Source organism: Nematolebias whitei, chromosome 3 (genome assembly GCF_014905685.2).
Source record: "Nematolebias whitei isolate Nwh7 chromosome 3, NemWhi1, whole genome shotgun sequence".
Lineage (NCBI taxonomy): Eukaryota > Metazoa > Chordata > Actinopteri > Cyprinodontiformes > Rivulidae > Nematolebias > Nematolebias whitei.
Genome location: NC_056500.1, coordinates 19,345,882 through 19,365,106, shown reverse-complemented (window position 1 = coordinate 19,365,106; position 19,225 = coordinate 19,345,882). Strand labels below are relative to the sequence as shown.

At 38.2% G+C, this 19,225-nt stretch overlaps 2 protein-coding genes across 2 annotated transcripts; both read left to right on the top strand.

The window, feature by feature from the left end:
- Nucleotides 1-327: 327 nt before the first annotated feature.
- Nucleotides 328-6,921, top strand: ftsj3 (FtsJ RNA 2'-O-methyltransferase 3). The gene is made up of 21 exons (XM_037674611.1): nt 328-495; nt 605-710; nt 1,262-1,308; nt 1,410-1,489; nt 1,627-1,726; nt 1,915-2,109; nt 2,221-2,336; nt 2,498-2,602; nt 2,771-2,871; nt 3,175-3,261; nt 3,355-3,501; nt 3,586-3,721; nt 3,876-4,066; nt 4,385-4,502; nt 4,637-4,718; nt 4,831-4,975; nt 5,120-5,211; nt 5,363-5,465; nt 5,864-6,047; nt 6,204-6,298; nt 6,408-6,921. The coding sequence occupies exons 1-21, from the start codon at nt 429-431 to the stop codon at nt 6,703-6,705; spliced, it is 2,595 nt and encodes an 864-aa protein (XP_037530539.1). The 5' UTR covers nt 328-428; the 3' UTR covers nt 6,706-6,921.
- A 1,413-nt stretch (nt 6,922-8,334) lies between these two features.
- Nucleotides 8,335-17,203, top strand: clcc1 (chloride channel CLIC-like 1). The gene is given in 12 exon segments (XM_037674610.1): nt 8,335-8,477; nt 8,572-8,676; nt 9,972-10,082; nt 10,300-10,521; nt 10,617-10,757; nt 10,845-10,944; nt 11,407-11,504; nt 15,535-15,681; nt 15,771-16,367; nt 16,464-16,470; nt 16,473-16,513; nt 17,099-17,203. Coding segments are annotated over 12 exon segments (1,806 nt in total). The 5' UTR covers nt 8,335-8,345.
- Nucleotides 17,204-19,225: the final 2,022 nt, after the last annotated feature.

Genomic DNA, 19,225 nt, shown 5'->3' with positions numbered 1-19,225 from the left:
ATAAACTTAACGGTGCTCATAGCAGAGTATATGACATGAAATATATTTTGCATGAGACAGTGTAATTTCAAAGGGTTCACGCCATTAGTTTTCCTGATACATTGACTCATATTGTGTAAAAAAAATGCAGCCGTTTAGATCTTTATCAGCAAGCAGACAAAAAATTAATCGTATAAACAATTTTCTTTTAAGTACTGTAATTCAAAATTACTCTTTGAATACCTTATTATTATTATTTTTTTTGCATTTTGAGTAGTGTCCAGCAGGTGGCGCAACTAATGTTTCTTGAACAACAGAGCAAAGGTTGAAAATAGAAGAAGAATAGTGTGACGTAATAAATCTGCGCCGAGTCGTTTGCACGTGTTGTTTTCATGAGTTTGAACTAATTGTGACTTTTCTGCGTTCGGGTCCCGTGAAAAAGCACAAAAATGGGGAAGAAACTAAAGGTTGGAAAGACCAGAAAGGATAAATTTTACCATCTGGCGAAAGAAACAGGTAGCGTCTCAATTTGACAAAAACACCGGAGCAGCTGGAGTTTTTAGCTAAACAGATTTTAGCGAAATGCAGTGACGCATATTTTATTTAATTGTTTGTTTGTTTTCAGGTTATCGCTCTCGTTCTTCCTTTAAACTCATCCAGCTGAACCGTAAATTCACGTTTTTACAAAAAGCCAGAGCTCTGATCGACCTTTGTGCTGCTCCTGGAGGATGGTAAGCAGATCGTCAACTCTCAAATCTGAATAATCTGTCATTAATATGCCCAGAGATCAAAGCAGACGTGTACAGCCCTTATATTTTACTAGTTGGTCTAAAAAGTAAATGCATATAATTCAAGAATAGTTAAGATCATGTCATTAATATGTAATTACTACAGAGATTAACATGTTAACAACAACCATGATGGAAAAATCATTGTGTGATTAGAAAAGAGGTTTTACTTTTTCTAAAATATTTAGTTGTCTGCATCAATGAAACAACTGTAGGGATTGCTAAAACTGTATAAAATTAGGTTAACTGTTGAACACATTATAATTCCATATTCCAGGATAATAAACTAATATTAAAGAAGAAACATGTTATATAACAATTCATTCTCAATTTTCCAATTGTTTGGTAAACTCAAATTGAAATAAAACATGACTGTAGCCACCTGCCTAAATTAATATTAGATGTAGGATTCAAACAGTCAGATTATTAATAATATGCACTTTGTAAAATAAAGAGAGTTGAATAATGTAATTTTAATTTGACATGTCCTCCAGGTTGCAAGTAGCATCCAAGTTTATGCCTGTTTCAAGTCTCATCATTGGTGAGTGTCATGTTCTCAGCGTGGATAATCAATTGTCCTATATTTGCTGAAGCTTATAGAGCAGATGCAGCGATATCTGAGGCATTGTGTCTTTCTGTCAGGTGTTGACCTGGTCCCCATTAAGCCCATCCCCAATGTGGTGACACTTCAAGAAGACATTACGACTGAGAAGTGCAAACAGGTGTGAATGTTGCTGCAATGTAATGGAAGTTGTTTTCTAGACATGGAGAAAACTACTGTTCATTATATTTAAAAAAAAATTCTAAAATGTGAAATTGTGGGAGTTTGTGTTTGTGATCGTTACTGTTTTATGGACAGGCTCTTCGAAAGGAGCTTCAAACTTGGAAAGTGGATGTTGTTTTGAATGATGGAGCCCCAAACGTGGGAACCAACTGGCAACATGACGCCTTTTCCCAGGGTAAGATAAAGAAAAGACTTCATTAAACGGAGCATTTGGTCAGTACAGAATCTACCATAACATGAGATGATGTATGTAAAACATGCATGTATTTCTTTAAAATAAATATATACATGCCATTGTTTATCTTTGTTCATCCTGATGACTTCTTTTGAGCCCATTTTCTAAATTATTGTCCTTTTCCTCAGCTCACCTGACTCTCATGGCCTTGAAGCTGGCCTGTGAGTTTCTGAACAAAGGTGGAACTTTCATCACAAAAGTTTTCCGCTCCAAGGACTACCAGCCGCTGCTCTGGATCTTCCAGCAGTTCTTCAAGAAGGTGCAGGCCACCAAGCCGCAGGCATCAAGAAACGAGTCAGCTGAGATCTTCGTCATCTGTCAAGGTAGACGGCAGCTACAGAGGAACAATTTGTTGTCATGATTTAAGAGAAGAGATCCTTTTCTTGACTACTTCTTCAGATCAACTCTAAGCCAGGTTTTGCTGTCTCTCTTAGGTTTTCTTGCTCCAGACAAAATCGACAACAAGTTCTTTGACCCCAAACATGCGTTCAAAGAGGTGGAGGTGCAGGCCAAGACTGTGAAGGAGCTGATTCCTGTTAAGAAGCCAAAGGCAAGTACACAGAGAAACAGTCTTTGTAACAAAAACATTCAAACAGTTTTATAATCTTAGTCAATTTACACATTTTGGGATGTTTTATCTGAATTATTTGACATGTGAATTCATTCAGAGGTCCTTTTTATTTCTATAAAGCAGCTGTTCTTGTGTTCCAGGCAGAGGGATACACAGACGGTGACCTGACGCTCTTCCACAGTTTTACCACAACAGAATTTTTAAAAGCTGAAAACCCTGTCGATTTTCTGGGAAAAGCTAGCGAGGTGAGATTTCTGTTGTTGTCAAAAACTTTCTCTACATAATAAACAGAACTGTTGGGTTTCTAATCATCTGTAAGAGAATAATTTTAAGGAAAGGGTTCAAATCTATTACAGATGTGCTTTTATTTTGGGGTCTGAAGTTCAACAAATACAAGGTTTGCTCTCTCACAGATCACTTTTAATAATCCAGACCTGGAGTCTCATTCAGCCACCACTACTGAGATAAAGGAGTGCTGCCGTGACATCAAAGTACTTGGCCGCAAAGAACTCCGGTAAAACAATTATTTTGTTTTTATAGTACGTGTTACATTTATGTTTTATTGATTGACTGTTTATATTGAAGTTGTAATCATTCGGGTCTCAAGTTGTTCTTTTGATTCTGATTCATTGAGTCACACTGATTGAAAATGTGTTTTAATTCTTCAGAAAGATTGATTAGATTTTGCAGATACGCAAAACTTTGCATAAACGTAATGCTTTCTCTGTGAATAGTAAAATATCAATTTGGCTCGAATCTGAATAAAGTTGAACTTAACTTTGCACGGTTGTGCTCTCTTGTATTCTCACATCTGCAGCCTACTGCTGAACTGGAGGACGAAGCTAAGAAAATATTTGGCAAAGAAACTGAAGGAGGAGGCCAAACAACTTGACCAGGACATTAAGTGCGCTTTCATTTTTACCAAGCTCAGAACTATAACTCGTTTTTACTGGAACCTTTCACACAGGACTAACATAAAAACATTTTGTTTTTATAGTTTAAGCTCAGATGAAGAAGGGAATAACTCAGAAGCTGAGTCAGGCAAGAAGAATAAGAAGGAGGAGGAGAAAGAAGACGATGAGGAGGAAGAAATGGATAAAAAACTGGCTGAGCTGAAAGCTGAGGAAGTGGCTGACCTAAAAAGGCTAGACTCCTTTGTTAAACGTTTAAAATTTTTTCTGTAAATGCTGCTTGTTTATCGTGCTCATGGCTTTTGAATCGTCATCAGAAAGAAGAAGAAGCTGTTGAAGGAGAAGAGAAAGCAGAGGGAGAGAGTGGAGCTGAAGATGGATCTGCCTGGTGTCTCCATCGCCAGCTCCGCTGACCCATCCTTGTTTACTTTATCCTCCATCAAGAAGCAAAAGGTGAAAACCTTTCCATACGTACAGGATGGGACAGCTATGGAGTCAAACCAAATATTTTAAACTGCTATTCTCGGTTATTAGTCATATTTGCAACACAAGGCTGCACACTTTGTTCTAGTTTGAAACTTCTTTGGTGTGACCTTTTGTCCACCAGGTGTTGGCTGATCTCTCTAAGGGGGACATGCAGGTCGCCGACAGTCTGGCTGAAGTAGATGATGATATTCACCTCTCAGACCTGGAGGGGGATGATGATGATGAAATGTCCCTGGCATCAGATTTAGATGACGATGATCTGGAAGAGGTGGAACAGACACAAAAAGAGCTGGAAAAGAAAAAACCAAAGAAGTAAGTTTGTTCAATTTGTTTTTAAGATATCGTCACACGTGTTTTGATCAAGGTTGTTTCTATAAGACAAAAGATTAATATTGAATTAAATGTGTTTTTAGCATTTATTTGAGATTTTTCATTAATATTAACTCTAGCGTACAACAATATTGTTGTTAAACATGGTTGCAGCTGTTTTTAATGTTTTTACATTTTTAATATTTACAGCTAAAAACAAGTCATACTTGTATTTCAAATTCTCCATATGCCATCTTTTATTCTGAGTCTTTATGTTTCCTTGAAAATGGTCAGTCTTTATGTTTCTTTGCATTTTTCCAGAGTGAAATTCACAGAGGAAGAAGAGGAGAGGGAGGATGAGCAGGAGAGTGGGTTGCTGGTTGAACTGGAGGGAACAGATGAGAAGAAGGAGCGGGAGACTAACTTGTGGTTCAGCAAGGTTTGTTCATTCATCCTTTCTTTAAACGAACTCATTTTTCATCTGATATGTCCTCTTGATAGTTTTATGTTATGATGTACTTTCGATTTGACTATTTAGGTAAAAAGTTTTAATTTTCTACATTTCTTTTTTAGGGCATCTTTTCAGAAATTGACCTGGAACGAGATGCAGAGGGCGAGCTCAGACAGACTGAATGGCTCCAGAACAAACAGTCAGGTAACCCCCTCTCATCCTTCATTAACAAAGAAGCTGTATCTTTTTTTTTTACAAGTAGTTGCCAAATTAAATCTGGGTCTGGCATAAAGTAACAAACTTGATTGTTTTCTAGTAAAAGGCACAAAAAGGAAATTTGAAGAAAGGGAAGAGAAGGAAGAGGTGAATCAAGCTGCTGCTCCAGATGAAGAAAAGGCAGGACCTTCACAGGAAGCTGCTGAGGAAAGTGACAGTGACTCAGACAGCAGCGACGATGAAATGTAAAGCTTCATTTGCTGTTTCTGGTGATTTATGCCCAAAGTGTATATAACTAATGGAACGAAGTTCAATTTTGGTTGATTATTGTTGAACAAAATAATTAGCCACGACTAATGCATCAGGTACTGTTGATCTTTTTTTTTCAGGGAGATTACAAAGATGAAGCAAGCCAAAGAGGATGGTTTGGCATCAAAAGATGCTGATGATGACCTCCAGGTTGTTCCTGTTGAAAGTATCAGTAAGTCTCATGAAAACTTTGCTCACCGTCTTATTTAGGTTCCTTGTTGGTTACATTTACTTTAGGTCATTACTTCCCTTCTCAACATTAGTACAGGTTTGCTGTCTTATTATTGATGATTTGTAATAATGGGTGTTGTTGTGTTCTTCAGGCAAGAAAGCAAGGATCCTGGATGCAGAAGGCTTGGCCTTAGGCTGTGAGATTGCTACATCCAAGAAAAAAGCAAGAGACCTGGTGGACAATTCCTTCCACAGGTCTGTGTGCGTTGTTTTGAAAGTCTTAACTAATGCTGATTAACTTTGATACTGCGTATATATACTGTATTTTTCAGACTATAAGGCGCATTAAGCGAAACTAAAACTTTTGACAGAATTTTGAGCGCCTTGTACCGCATAAAATCAGTTCGAGGTCAGTAAGCACAACCAGAATTAATACATAAGGCGCACCAGATTATAAGGCTCACTGTTGATTTTTGAGAAAGTTAAAAGATTCCAAGTGCGCCTTATAGTCCAAAAAATACGGTATTTATTTAATGTTTTATTTAATGTTTTTGCCTCATAAGAATGAGGCGACACAAAATGAGGTGTTGTTCTGGGCGGCTTTAAAAATGATGTACTTGCGTAGAAAGGTGATTGTTTGTTTGTTCTTACAGGTTTACCGTCTCCGATGAACCATGGGAAGTACCCGAGTGGTTCCTGGATGATGAACGCAAACACAGAACGAGGCCTGTGCCAGTCACTAAAGAGATGGTGGAGGAGTACAAGCAGAAATGGAAAGAGATCAACGCCCGGCCAATCAAACGAGTTGCTGAAGCCAAAGCCAGGAAGAAGAGGAGGGTAGGATAAAGCTCATTTATTATGTTCAGATCGTATAAAGTTGGCGCTACGGTATTTGGGGTCATAAATGTCGTTTTAGCAAAAAGATTGGATTGGAATGACTGGATCATCGAATGATCAAATGTTAAATCCATGATTTCTGTGGGACCTTTTTAGATGTTGAAGAAGATGGAGCAAGCCAAGAAGAAAGCAGAAGCTGTTGTTAATACTGTGGACATCTCTGAAAGAGAGAAAATGTCTCAACTGAAGAGGTATACGTTTTTCCTGAGACTGGAATGAAACTCCCATTAATTTGCTTAATGATGTTCAGCAAGAATAAAATCACAATAATATATATTTTTCTTCTTCTCATTTTGTCAGTATCTACAAGAAAGCAGGTGTGAAAAAAGAAAAGAGAGAAGTAACCTATGTAGTAGCCAAAAAGGGGGCTGGCAAGAAGGTGAGGCGGCCCAGTGGCGTCAAGGGAATCTTCAAAGTGGTGGATGGTCGCATGAAGAAAGACATGCGGGGAATGCAGAGGAAAGAACAACACGCCAAAGGAGGGAAAGGAAAAGGAAAACAGGCCAGGGGTGGTAAAGGAGGAATGAAGGGTGGTAAAGGAGGAATGAAGGGTGGTAAAGGAGGAATGCAGGGTGGTAAAGGCAAAAGAGGAAAATAAAAATGAACCCATAACACTTTACCATTCGGCTTTTTCCTTCTCCCATCTTCCCTGTTGCACACGAGGCTTTCTTTGTGATGCTCCTTTGCTATGAACAAAACAAGAAAAACAACTTGGGTCTCAGATCAGTGTGATCAAAGTTTCTGCAAGTTGTGGATGGACACTTGTCAATTTTAAATACTAGTTGTATTGTACATCTTTAAAAATGCAGTTCCACTGAGCAAATCATCTGTATTTCAGTCCTATCAACAATAAATGTGTTTATAACATTTTGTAAATAGTAAATGTACACATTTTGGAATAAATGTTTTCTTCAAAACTGGTTAAAGTTTTTTTTCTTCTCAGTTTTTCTGTTTTGTTATTCATTTGAGATTCACACATATCGTGTAGTATGTGCCAGGTACTTTTGAAATATGTGGTTGAAACATAATTTACAGTTTAGTTTAACTGTTTTTTTTTTTTTCTTTTTCAAAGTGTAGGGAATTTTAGATGGTAGTGTTAATATCCATCCATCCATGGATGGATGGATATTAACACTACCATAATAATTAATAGCTTAATTAAGCTTAATAGCTTAGTTAAGCTTTAATAGCTTTAATTTAATAATAAATAACTGCAGAAATACCTCGACCTTTTGCTCGTTGAAACAGTTGGACTACACCAATTCATGCTCAATAATCCAGGTAAAAATCCTACAATGTTCAGTCAGGTCATCTGGACGGTTTCTTTTTTTGTTTTGCTGAGACATTTTGTCCTTCATCCAAAGGACTTCTTCAATCTGAGGAGCCACCAACAAACTTCCACAAACCGCATACTCCATAGTGGAAAATATCTTGATTTGTCTTTACCCACTTCCTTTTCGGGCCACGGGGTTCACTGGTTTCCCATATCTAGGAACCAGAGTGCGAGAGGCGCAGCACACCCAGTCCAGGTTGAAAGTCCATCACAGAAGACTGGATTCTTATAAAGAAATAAATTTATCTTTGCCAATAACCCCCGCCCCCCCCCCCCCCAAAAAAAAAAAAAAAAAAAAAAAACTGAACTGTGCAGGCATATGTGGGGTTTTTGTTGTTTTTTTGTGGAGAAATTGAGTACAGTATCCTACTTTGGAGGAATAAAGCATACTGTAAAAGTGTGTATAATGGACTTTGTTTATTAGTACTAGTTTCCACATATTTGCAAAGGAAATTACAGGAAAATTGCTAAATCTAGTCATTTTTTGTTGTGGGTATAACGTCCTATAAAATTCAGTTTTATGTTAGTTTTGGTCAAAGCTTGAAAGAGCCGCATATAGAAAAACTATGTTTCCCATGAGCCTTTTCGACACGTAAACAGGTTCCAGTTGACGTAAAGTAGCTAGCTTATCGGCTCTGATTTCGCGTCTGTTAGCGGTGTTTTGTTGATATCGGTGTTTTGTTGATAGTGTTTGACCGGTTGTGACTACAGTCGTTTACGGGTAGTAATTTTTACTTTCGATAGTAACGCCGAAATGTTTTGATTAAAAAAGGACGTACCAAAGAAAATTGGTGCCAAGGAAATGTATACTCCATAACTGTACTTTGCTTTTTGTGGGGTTTTGTGGAGCTGTTGGACAGACCAGTCTTTTTTTGTTAATTCTGGTTCGGCTTATTTTGGCTAGAATGCAGCTAGCTGTCCTGCTCTGCTGCTTCTTACTGCCTGCTATATGTCAACAAATGGACAACGACTGGCTTGACCCTTATGACATGGTCAACTATGACTCAAGCACCAAAACAATGAGAAAACCTCCTGAGGTGGGCAGACTTTTAATGTTTTTACTGAACCTGTCGGGAATATTTGTATTGTTTTGACGTTTGTGTCACTGATGGTGTGTTTGTCGCTTTATAGTCCTCGACCTTTACTGATGTGGCAACCAAAAGAGAGCAGAATCAAGACCCGAACCAGGCTGACTTCATGTCCTGCATCCAACACGTAGCGGAACTTCAGAAGCAGGTTGGTGTCTGTTAACATACATTTGTGTGGTTCTGCTCACAAAATTGACTACATCCAAGAATATTATCAGCAGCAGATGGATAGTTTAAGCATATTCTCTTTGGAAAATGTAAACCTAAACTGAAACCACAAACAAACAAGATCTATGGATTTATCAACTTTCCGTCAAGCAATTGAACTGAATATCTTGGGGGTTGGGGGTGGGGTGTGGGGGGTTGGGAATTCAATTAAACAAAATGAAACAATGACACCCCGAGCACAGCACTAAAGTATTTGATTATAAGCAAAACTGAAACTGGAGTTGTATGAGGAAATCTGGAGTGTCAGAGAAGTATGTTAGACTAGTACAGGACATGTATGAGGACAGCAGGATGATGTGCAGTAAGAGTGATGGATAGCTTCAAGATGGAGGTGGGATTGCATCAAGAATCGGTGGAACGTTGTGATCTGTGGTGAGAACAGGGAACAGGTGGAAGAGAACTTGGAGAGGTGGAGGTACGCACTTGTAAGAAGAGGAATGAAAGTGTCGTAGTAAGACAGAGTACATGTGTGTGAATAAGGGAGGCAGGTGGAACAGTGAGGCTACAAGGAGTGGAGATCTGAAAGTTCTCGGACTTCAAGTACTTAAGGTCGACTGACCAGGAAAATGGGAAGGGTGGTAAGAGGTGAGAGAGGTAAGAGAGAAAAATTTGAGTGATCTGTGATAAATGTGGCAGCAAAGGTCAATAGAGATGTTTACAAGTGGTCACATAGCCAATGTTGTATGGTTTGGGAGACAGTGGCATTGACAGGAAGTGGCAAAGCTGAAGATATTTAGGTTCTTCTTAGGAGTGGCAAGGATGGATAAGATTAGGAATGAGATCATTAGAGTTACATCACAGGTTGAACAACGTGCAGATAAAGTTAGAGACCAGGCTGAGATGGTTTGGACATGTCCAGAGTAATGGGTGTATTGGTAATAGGATGCTAGAAATGCAGTTTCCAGAAATAAAGACATAGGAGAAATATGGATGTTGTTAGAAAGGACATAGAGGAAGTGTTTGAATGAGGGTAAAAGATGCAGAGGACAGAGTAAGATGGAGGAAGATCACTCGCTGTGGTGAGCCCTGACACAGGAACATCTGAAAGAAAAGGAAGACAAGCAAATAATGAATCAAAGTGATGACATAGATTCTCATTTTATATTGAGTCAACCTTCAACCATGTCCATTGTAAATATGAAAGATTGATTTATTCCTGATCAAGACATTTTAATAACCAGTGAGATTTGTAAAATATTATTTCTTTTCATTCAGATTGAAAAACAAAATAAGATGATCACAGACATTCCACAGCAACCTACATGCAATCCAGTGTTCAAGAGGTTCCTAAGTCGACTGTTAAAGGAAATACAGAGCATCGGTGTGGTAGGTGGGCTTTATGAGATGAATTGTGCTCTTTTAAACCTCTCCTGCATCATTATGCAGGTCTCACCTAAATTACTGTAGTTTTTTTTCAAGCTTTATAATCTTAGTGTCTTTAAGAATCTAAATCTAACATTGTTTGTTCAATCAGCATGCAGTAAATGAAACAAAAATGTGCATATTTGCCCCTTTTTTTTAACTTCTCCTATTTTCTCATCAGCCCAGTGATTCCACGGACATCTTCTATGATGCAAAAGTCAAACTGTCCAAACAAGCCATGGCAGAGATTCAGTCCCTTCTGAATGGTGAAGACAGATGGAGAACAGGGGCTCTGGACAATGCTCTGAGTCAGATGCTGGTGGAATTCAAACCACATGATTATGAAGCCTGGAAGTGGCGTTTTGAAGACACTTTTGGCGTGGAGCTTGACACAGTATTAAAAGTAAAACCTAAATAATGTTTGCATGCATAGTTAGAGACGCACATCAAACAGCCTTGATGATTGATGATTGATTAATTTTCTTCCTTCTTTTCCAGATTGGGATGTTTATTTTGACCTTGTCAGCCATCATCTGCACCCAGTTGTGGTCAACAGTTTCCTGGTTTGTGCAGTTCAAGAGGATGTTTGCTGTTTGCTTCTTTGTCAGTATAGTCTGGAACTGGTTGTATCTGTATCAGGTAAGGAATAGGTCTTTTTAGTCCTCTTGCATTTGGTTCATCTTCTTTTCAGTTTTCAGACATTAGATTTCTTTTCTGTTTGTTCAGACTGCCTTTGCTGGGCACCAGAAAAAGATAGTGAAGATGGAAAACTTCAATGATAAATGTACAGGTGTGAAGAAAATGGACTGGAGTGATAGTCTTAAAGGTAAACTGTTAAGAATTATTGATAAGAACATTTCAGAATTTATTTATTTATTTATTTTTTACTTTTGCAATAAAAAAAAAGTTTGAGTTGATGCTAGAAAATTTGAGAGTTTGTCTTTTACAAAGAATATAAAATACTTTTCTTTCTAAAAATTCCTCTCTCAGCACTGACAGAAAATACTTTGTTTAAAATTGTTAGCAAACAGGGTCTAAAATTTACTCTTTCATGTGTAACTAATCCTAGTGCATGTACTATAATTTTTATAAAACTCATTCTCAATGCTAAAGATAAGTTATTTAGTGCCATTAAATTGCATTGTGCTCAGGCAACTCTTTTTAATCCTTTATTTTCAAAACATCAGTTATTAAAATCCTATTAGCTTTAATAAACATCAGTACAAAAGATGGTATGTGTAACTGTACTATTTGTTTACTTATGACAAAATTGTGAACTTATCCACAGAGTGGTACAGAACTACCTGGACTCTTCAAGATGATCCCTGTGAGGAATACTATAAAGTTCTCCTTATTAACCCCCTCCTTCTGGTACCTCCAACCAAGGTAGGTCATCAAGCTAGCAAGTGTCTTTGATTCCCTGTTCAGGCTGTACACAAATCTGTTTCAACTTTAAAAACAAGGTGTCTGTGCATCGTTAAAAACACTTAAATTCTTGTATCTAAAATTAAGGCCTCATAATGTCTTAAATTCATTAAAAAATGTGTAAGATGGTCTTAAATACGTTACTTAAAGTTTGTCAGGGCAGGAGGGATTAACGTTCTTTGTCGCCAGGATGGATTCCTCACCTCATTTTTACAGATGATGGAAATCCGTCCTGGCAACTGTCGCCAGGACGGATTTCCATCATCTGTAAAAATGTGGAGAAAAAAAAAACGTAATTAAAGTCACTCCATCTAATAATGATCCAGAGATTAAACTGACACTACTTTCAACCAATGAAGAGAACCAGTCACAGTTTTACCCAGTCAGAGCGGAGTAGGGCGGATTGTGCCGTCTGATACATGATTGGTCCAGAGCAGAGACAGACTGCAAGTAAGAGCACCAAGTAGTGTTTCCAGTGCTATTTTCCAAGGACAGCCCGCTACCCTTACTGAAGGTGGTGACATGTAATAAATTATTTAACATCTACATGTTAAGCTTATGTGTTTACACGTGACCATTTCACTGTAGCTGTGGAGTAGATACCGGAAATGATACACCATTACCCACCTCCTTCCTTCTACACCACAACCCGACCTCTTCAGTACTTTTATATCTATAAATCTAACTTTGTATTAAACATGAATGTGTTGGGAGCATCGTCAATATCGTGCAAACATGTGCGAGCGTGACCAAACACCGGGTCTAAGAGCGAGAGAGAGCACTGCCAGAGTGTCTCACGGTGAGAAAGTCTGCGTCTGCTGCTTAAGTTTTTTTATAATTAAACCATATTAACGCTAACAGACAAACCTGTGCGTGCCCCAGATTATAGCAGAGATGTGTGTCTCTGTTTAACTTGAATTTTTCCCCCAAACCCACAAAGTTTTCTCTGTGAGAGAGTCAGTTTCATGTGTTTGTAGTTTATCATCTGTGTTTTAGCAATAACAAGGTAATGTTTCTAAGCTTGCTTATATTTAAACCATACTGAGAGGTAACTATTACTGTTTTATACAGTTTTTGTGTTCAAACAGACTGTGACTTGAGGCTATTCAGGCTACTTTCTACTAGCTGTTGATATATAAGCTTGGTTGCTAGCTATTATGCGACTAAATCCTATGTTGGTGCAAATCTATCGACAGTTGGCTGGATGACATCTTTGTGTATGAAGGCAAAACTGGAGATTAAGACACAAGCCTCATGCCATGAATGTATTCAGTAGATGTAATTTTTTGTTGGATGTTTCCAGTCAATGAGAATGTGAATGGTTGTTGTTTCTGTATGTGGCCATGTGATGGACATTTGACTTGTCCAGGATGTACCTCGCCTCTCGCATGGTGACTGCTGGATATGGGCACCAGTGACCCTCACTACTCACAAAGGAAGAAGCGGTTAAAGATAATGGATGGACGGACTGATGTTTCCAACCAAACAACTGTACTTGTTCATGCAGCTATTAAACCAGAGAGCACATAATATTACTTTATGTTGAATAAACAGGCAAAAACTAAACTTGAATGTGTCTCATTGAGTGACACCCATGCTATGCTTGGTTGCTTGGTTCCTACAAGAACCCTGCAGATGTTGGATGCTGTCTATCATGGTGCACTAAGATTCATAACTGGCTGTGATTATCGTACCCACCACTGCACCCTGTATTCATTGGTTAACTGGACATCATTAACTTCACGCAGACTCTCTCACTGGTACATTTTCATCTTTAAATCACTTCTTGGTCTGCTGCCTTCATACATCTCCTCCTACATGTCTCTGCGTGAGTGCAGCTACGGAGTGCGCTCTCAGGACATTATTACCTGCAGTGTTCCCTCAATGAGGACTGAACTAGGCAAAAGGACCTTCTCCTACTCCGCTCCTGTTTCCTGGAATATCTTACAAAAAGATTTGAAGCTCTCGACCTTGACCTCTCTAAGTGGCTTTAAGAATCTGTTGGACTCCTGGCAGGGACCAATGCAGACATGTTCCTGTTTTTAGTTTTATACATTTGTCTTGGAATCTAGCTGTTTTTTTGTTTTTGTTACCTTTTTCCTTTTAGCCATCCTATTTGTTTAAAAAAAAAAAAACAAAAAAAAAACTGTAGTATGAGTTTTTATAACTGCTTATTGTTGTTGCTGTTGTCCATTGTTGTCATCTTTCTTTGTTGAAATCAGGTCTCTCTTGTAAATGAGTCCTCGAGGCTCAATGGGATTTACCTGTCTAAATAAAGGTTGATTGATTGTAATACAGCACAATCCCCAAAACGTCACCTGTATTTATGGGTTTTGGTCTTAAATTTCATTCAAGATGGCATTACAAAGGTCTTAAAAAGTCTTAAATTTGACTTGCTGAAACGTGCAGATACCCTGAAAAACACCTTTCTGGTTTTTATGTACAGTCACAGATCCAAGTATTATGTGCAATTAAAACTGCATTCACTGTGGACACAATGAAAAAAATGTCTGGCTGGGAGAAGGTAATGTTGTTGAGATGCCATGTGAAGTTTTTGTGACCTTACTATTCTGCAACACTGTTTTATGAACGGTACAAAGCTAATTATTACATCCCAATGTTTCCCAGCAGAATGATGTTTTGTTTAAATATGATTTGTTGCAACAACTAGGGAGTACAAGGCCATGTATCTCTTCTCTCACCGGGTGCTTAGGGAGGATCTATGGAGTGAGGAAACCTGGAGTGTTAGAGATGTGTTAGACTGGAGACAACAGGACATGTATGAGGACAGCAAGTCAGTAGTGAGATGTGCTGTAGGAGTGACAGATAGTTCAAGGTGGAGGTGGGAGTGCATCAATGATCAGCTCTGGTTCCCTTGTTTGCTCTAATGATGGACCAACCAACAAATGAGGTCAGGCAGAAATCCCCGTGGACTATGATGTTTGCAGAAGACGTGATCTGTGGTGAGAACAGGAAACGGGTGAAAGAGAGCTTGGAGAGGTGGAGGTATGCACTTGAACGTAGAGGAATAAAAGTCTGGCATAGTAAGACCGAGTACATTTGGGTGAATGGGAGGGAGGCACGTGGAACATTACAAGGAGCAGAGATTTGGAAAGGTACAGGACTTCAAGTACTTAGGGTCGACTGACCAGGAAGTTCAAGTTGTGTTTATTTGTCATATGCAAGGTTAACACAAGGTTAACAGTACAATGACATGTTCAGGATGAGAAGAACCGATTTGACTCGCAAAAAAAAAAATAATCAAAGAACAAACAAACAAGAAATAGTAAAGCTTGCAATAAGGGTACAAAAATAAAGTACCAAGAAGTGAAAAAATAATTATATTTACAATTTCCTAAAGAGAGATGGTAAACAACAACAACAACAAGGTAGAATTTTAATGGTGCAAGCAGGATGAATTTGAATGAATAAGTATTTCAAGGTAGTAATATAAGCTAAAATGCACAATATACATGTATTGCACAAAATTAACATATACTACACAGGTGGTGAGACAGGTTATTGCACAGGTAGTGACTGACATTGAGATTAAATTATGATTATAAGGTAGATGCATAGATACTATACCATACTGTATTGTGACCTGAAGAGAGAACACAGAAGAAGAATTTTATAACTTTTTGCATTCACAATAAGTATCAATGAAAATAATATTGGGGTAGTTTTTTTTTAAACTTCTAAAAATTTAAAGTAAATTTAAAACCTAAACAATAAACAAGACTAATAAAAAGCTCATTTATTTACCACTAGAGGTGCTGCTAAAAAATCAATTCAATTCAGTTTATTTATATTGCGCCAATTTACAACAAAGTTGTCTCGGGGCACTTTAGACAAGACAATAACTTGTTTTGATCAGTGCACTGAGCCTTTAAACAAGACTGTTGTGATGAATCTTTTGTCTCCATTATATTCTTCTTAAGTTGGTATGTTGGTGTATTTATGGTTTGCTCTTGATGTTTTTTCTGTTCAGGCAATTTCAGTTACCTTCACAACCTTCTTCACGGACCCATTGAAACACATTGGGCAAGGGATTAGTGATTTTCTTCGAGCTCTCCTCAAAGATCTACCAGTTACCCTTCAGATCCCAGTCCTCATCACTATTGTGCTCTCTATTTTGGTAAATAAAAAAATAATTGTTACGCTCATTTACTTGCATAAATCAAAGTAACGTATTCCCTTACCATTGAGTGTGTGACTTGTTCACAGGTGCTCGTTTATGGAAGTGTGCAAGCTGCCTTCCAGCATGGCATCATGGCTCCTCTACGCCGTCCTCGACGGGATCCTCCTCCTCCAGAGCTGGAGCATCCACCACGTCTTCCTCTGAGGAACGAGGACCATCATGTCTTGGCAGGAGGGGATGTACCTGCACCTGCACCTGCCATACAGCACGTCCCAATGCACCGAGCTGACAATGCAAGGTTAGACAGGAATAACGTTCATCAGAGACGGCCCGACAGGTTCAGAGAAAAACCAGCACCCATCCGTGTTGAGACACTGGGAAATGCTGATCCTCGGTTTGGTGAGGATGAGACAGATGAACGGCGTAAGAGAAGTCCTGAGGCAGAGGAAGAGATCTCTGCCGAGTCAGGGACGGAAGAGCAGCAGGAGACGCAAAACGAGGAAGAGGGAGCGACTGCTGCTGCAAACACAACGCAGCCAAAGAACAAACCGACTGAACCAGATTCATCAGAAAAACAGAATAAACCTTTTAAAGAGGAGAAACATTCTCAGAGTCAACCCAGAGACGATGCAGCAGCCAGACCTCGGCCAGCAGAAAGACAGCCTCCACAGAATAATGTTCAGGTGAGTCCATTTTAAAATGCACACACTACATCCAGTTAGATGTTTGAGAGTTGTTTTAAGGGACATACAGTAACTATGAATATTTTAATGCTGCAGTGTTGTACAGGACAACTAGGATGGTGAAAATGTCCCTACAGCATAAAATGGTAAAATCATATTAGAAATTTTTTTTCTTGAGGGTATATCAGCAATTTTACCTTTTATGTTTTGACAGATGTGACCCGTGTTTGTGACCACAGCATGTGGATGTTTTTACTTTTCTAAAATTGCATTACTTTTGTTGTTAGAATAGCTTTAAAGTTTGTTTCTTAAAAAGCACAAAATGTTAGCACAGTGGAGTTTAACGTGAATCTGCTGTGACTATTTAAAAAGAGGCCTCGTCTGTCATTTGGAAGGTTGACTGTTCAACTCCATCTTCCCAACACCTCAAACGCTGAACTTAATGTTTCCCTTTTACGTTTATTTCTTAGATAGTACAAAATATTGGCACAGTGGAGTTCAACTTTATTCTATGATTCAATTAAAAAAAAGACGTTGGTTTACGGTTCAACTCCAGCATCACATCTCCTCAAACACTAAACTGTTTCCAACCAAAAAACAAACAAACTGCGTAGCTTATAAAAAACCTGCGCTGAATAGAAGATATTTGCTGGTACAATTTGTTTGTTATTTAAAAGAGTAATTATTTTGCATAACATTCATGTATTTCCATGTATCACCTGACTCTGCAGGATCCAGAAGTCTCAGCAGAAGAAAAGATGGCTCCGGTGCCACAGAGACCCATCGAGACTGTCGGAGTTCCAGTTCAGGAAACAAATCCAGCAGCAGTGGATTAGACACACTGTTTAATGCTGTTGGTGTTTGTTGCTTTTAAATGGTTTTGATCCCTGACAGGAACATTTACAAATGTTCCACAATGGGAACAATTCAGATTGTAGAGTCATCGACCAGCAGTACAACTTATTTTCTGCTGTGTGGTAAACTGGTTGTGGCTGTTTTAGGACACTTTGATCGTTCTCTCAGGTTGATGTTGACACTTTGGGACGTTTTTGGTTAGATTTACAAAAAGCAAATCATTGTACCACCCACAAAGCAGCTGTACTGAACCAGGATCTGGGTGACACTTATTTAAAAAATGGCATTTTTTTACGTCGCTCTGGTGCTTTCCTTTGTTTTAAAGTGTTCTAAATGAACAAAAATCTTGTTGGCTTCATAAAACTGTTTTCACTGTAAGTGAAAGAATATCAAAGTTACAACTTGTAATTTTTAAAACAAATTTTTTTATTGTTGATTTTTGTATTCTTTAATTTTTTTAAGGGAGAACTGAATAGACAGTACAGAAAGTATTTATGCTGTAAACACATTTTCTATTTTTGTATATGAAAGCTTTGAAATTCTGAAACTAAAGTCAACTTATCTAAATCATAATTTATTATTTTTTAAGAATTGCTGCACAGGTAGCTGAGTGCAGTGAAAATAATTGTGAAGTTCATAAATCCAGCAGTTTATTTGAACTTACAAAAATAATTTATAAGACAAAACTTCAATAAAGATAACATGTAAAATCAAAAAGTGTGATTATTTTTATTTTATTAGTATGGTAAAATGTTTATTGTATTCTTTTTCTGGTATGCAAAGGCAAGGTTTCATATTTGAAGCTGCACTAAATTGTTCATCTCTTTGTTTTGGATTTTAGTGCTGCAGCTTTACAGTTTACTGCCGTATTTTTGACTGGTTTTCTCATGTTCTGTTGCAGCAGGTGTAGATACTGGGAGTTGTGGCTTAATCACAGGGAGAACTAATCTGCTGCGCATCTGAGCATTTTTAAATTATTTATACACAGCTGAGATAATTTGAAAATACGTTGCAGGAGGAACACAACCACACCATGAGAAGCGATGAATCAGAAAAGATGATCTTACAGCTGTTTAAGTTTGGTTAGACCATGATAAAATGTTTGCATTTTCTCTCAGTTTTCCCCTAATTTTTAATTGCTAACAAGTGACCTACATAAACACAGTGAGATTCTACCTTAAATGTCAAAATGAACACATGAAGTCGAAGACTAGGAGGAGGGAAACGTATCAGAAGACGGGAAGGAGAGGAAAGTCAAGAACGTAGGACTGAGGGTGACAACTGAATATAGGGACAATGGCAGGGAATGGTAGAGAGCTGGCTGACATGATGCAGAGAAGGAAGGTAGATGTTCTACTATGGTGTGGATAGAAAGAAAAATGGAATATGGGTGGTCCTGAAGGATGAGTTGAGAAAGAATAGAGGGAAAGGTCAAAGAAGAGGTTTACAAGAAAGTAGTTAGACCAGCTATGTATGGCTTGGAGACAGTTGGACTGGCTAAAAGACAGGAGGAAGAACTGGAAGTGGCAGAAATGAAGATGTTGAAGTTCTCAGGTGTGACGGATAAGATTAGGAATGCAATCATCAGAGGTACAGCACAGGTTGAACAACTGGGAGATAAAGTTAGAGATGCCAGACTGAAATGAACATGTCCAGAGGAGGGACAGTGGGTATACTGGTAGAATTATATTAGAAATGTAGCTGCAAGGAAAAAGGCACTGAGGACAGCCAAAGAGGAGACATATGGATGCAGTTAGAGAGGACATCAAGGTAATTTGAGTGAGGACAGGATGCAGAAGAAGATTGAGGAGGATGACTCGCTGTGGCAACCACTGAAGAGGGAAAAGTCAAAAGAAGAACACACAATAAAATAGTGATTATAAGTTACAAAAACAGACAAAAACGTAAACAACAATTAGGGTAATAACGTGCACAAAATAATAATTATATATATATATATATATATATATATATATATGTATATAATTTCATTTTATTATAAA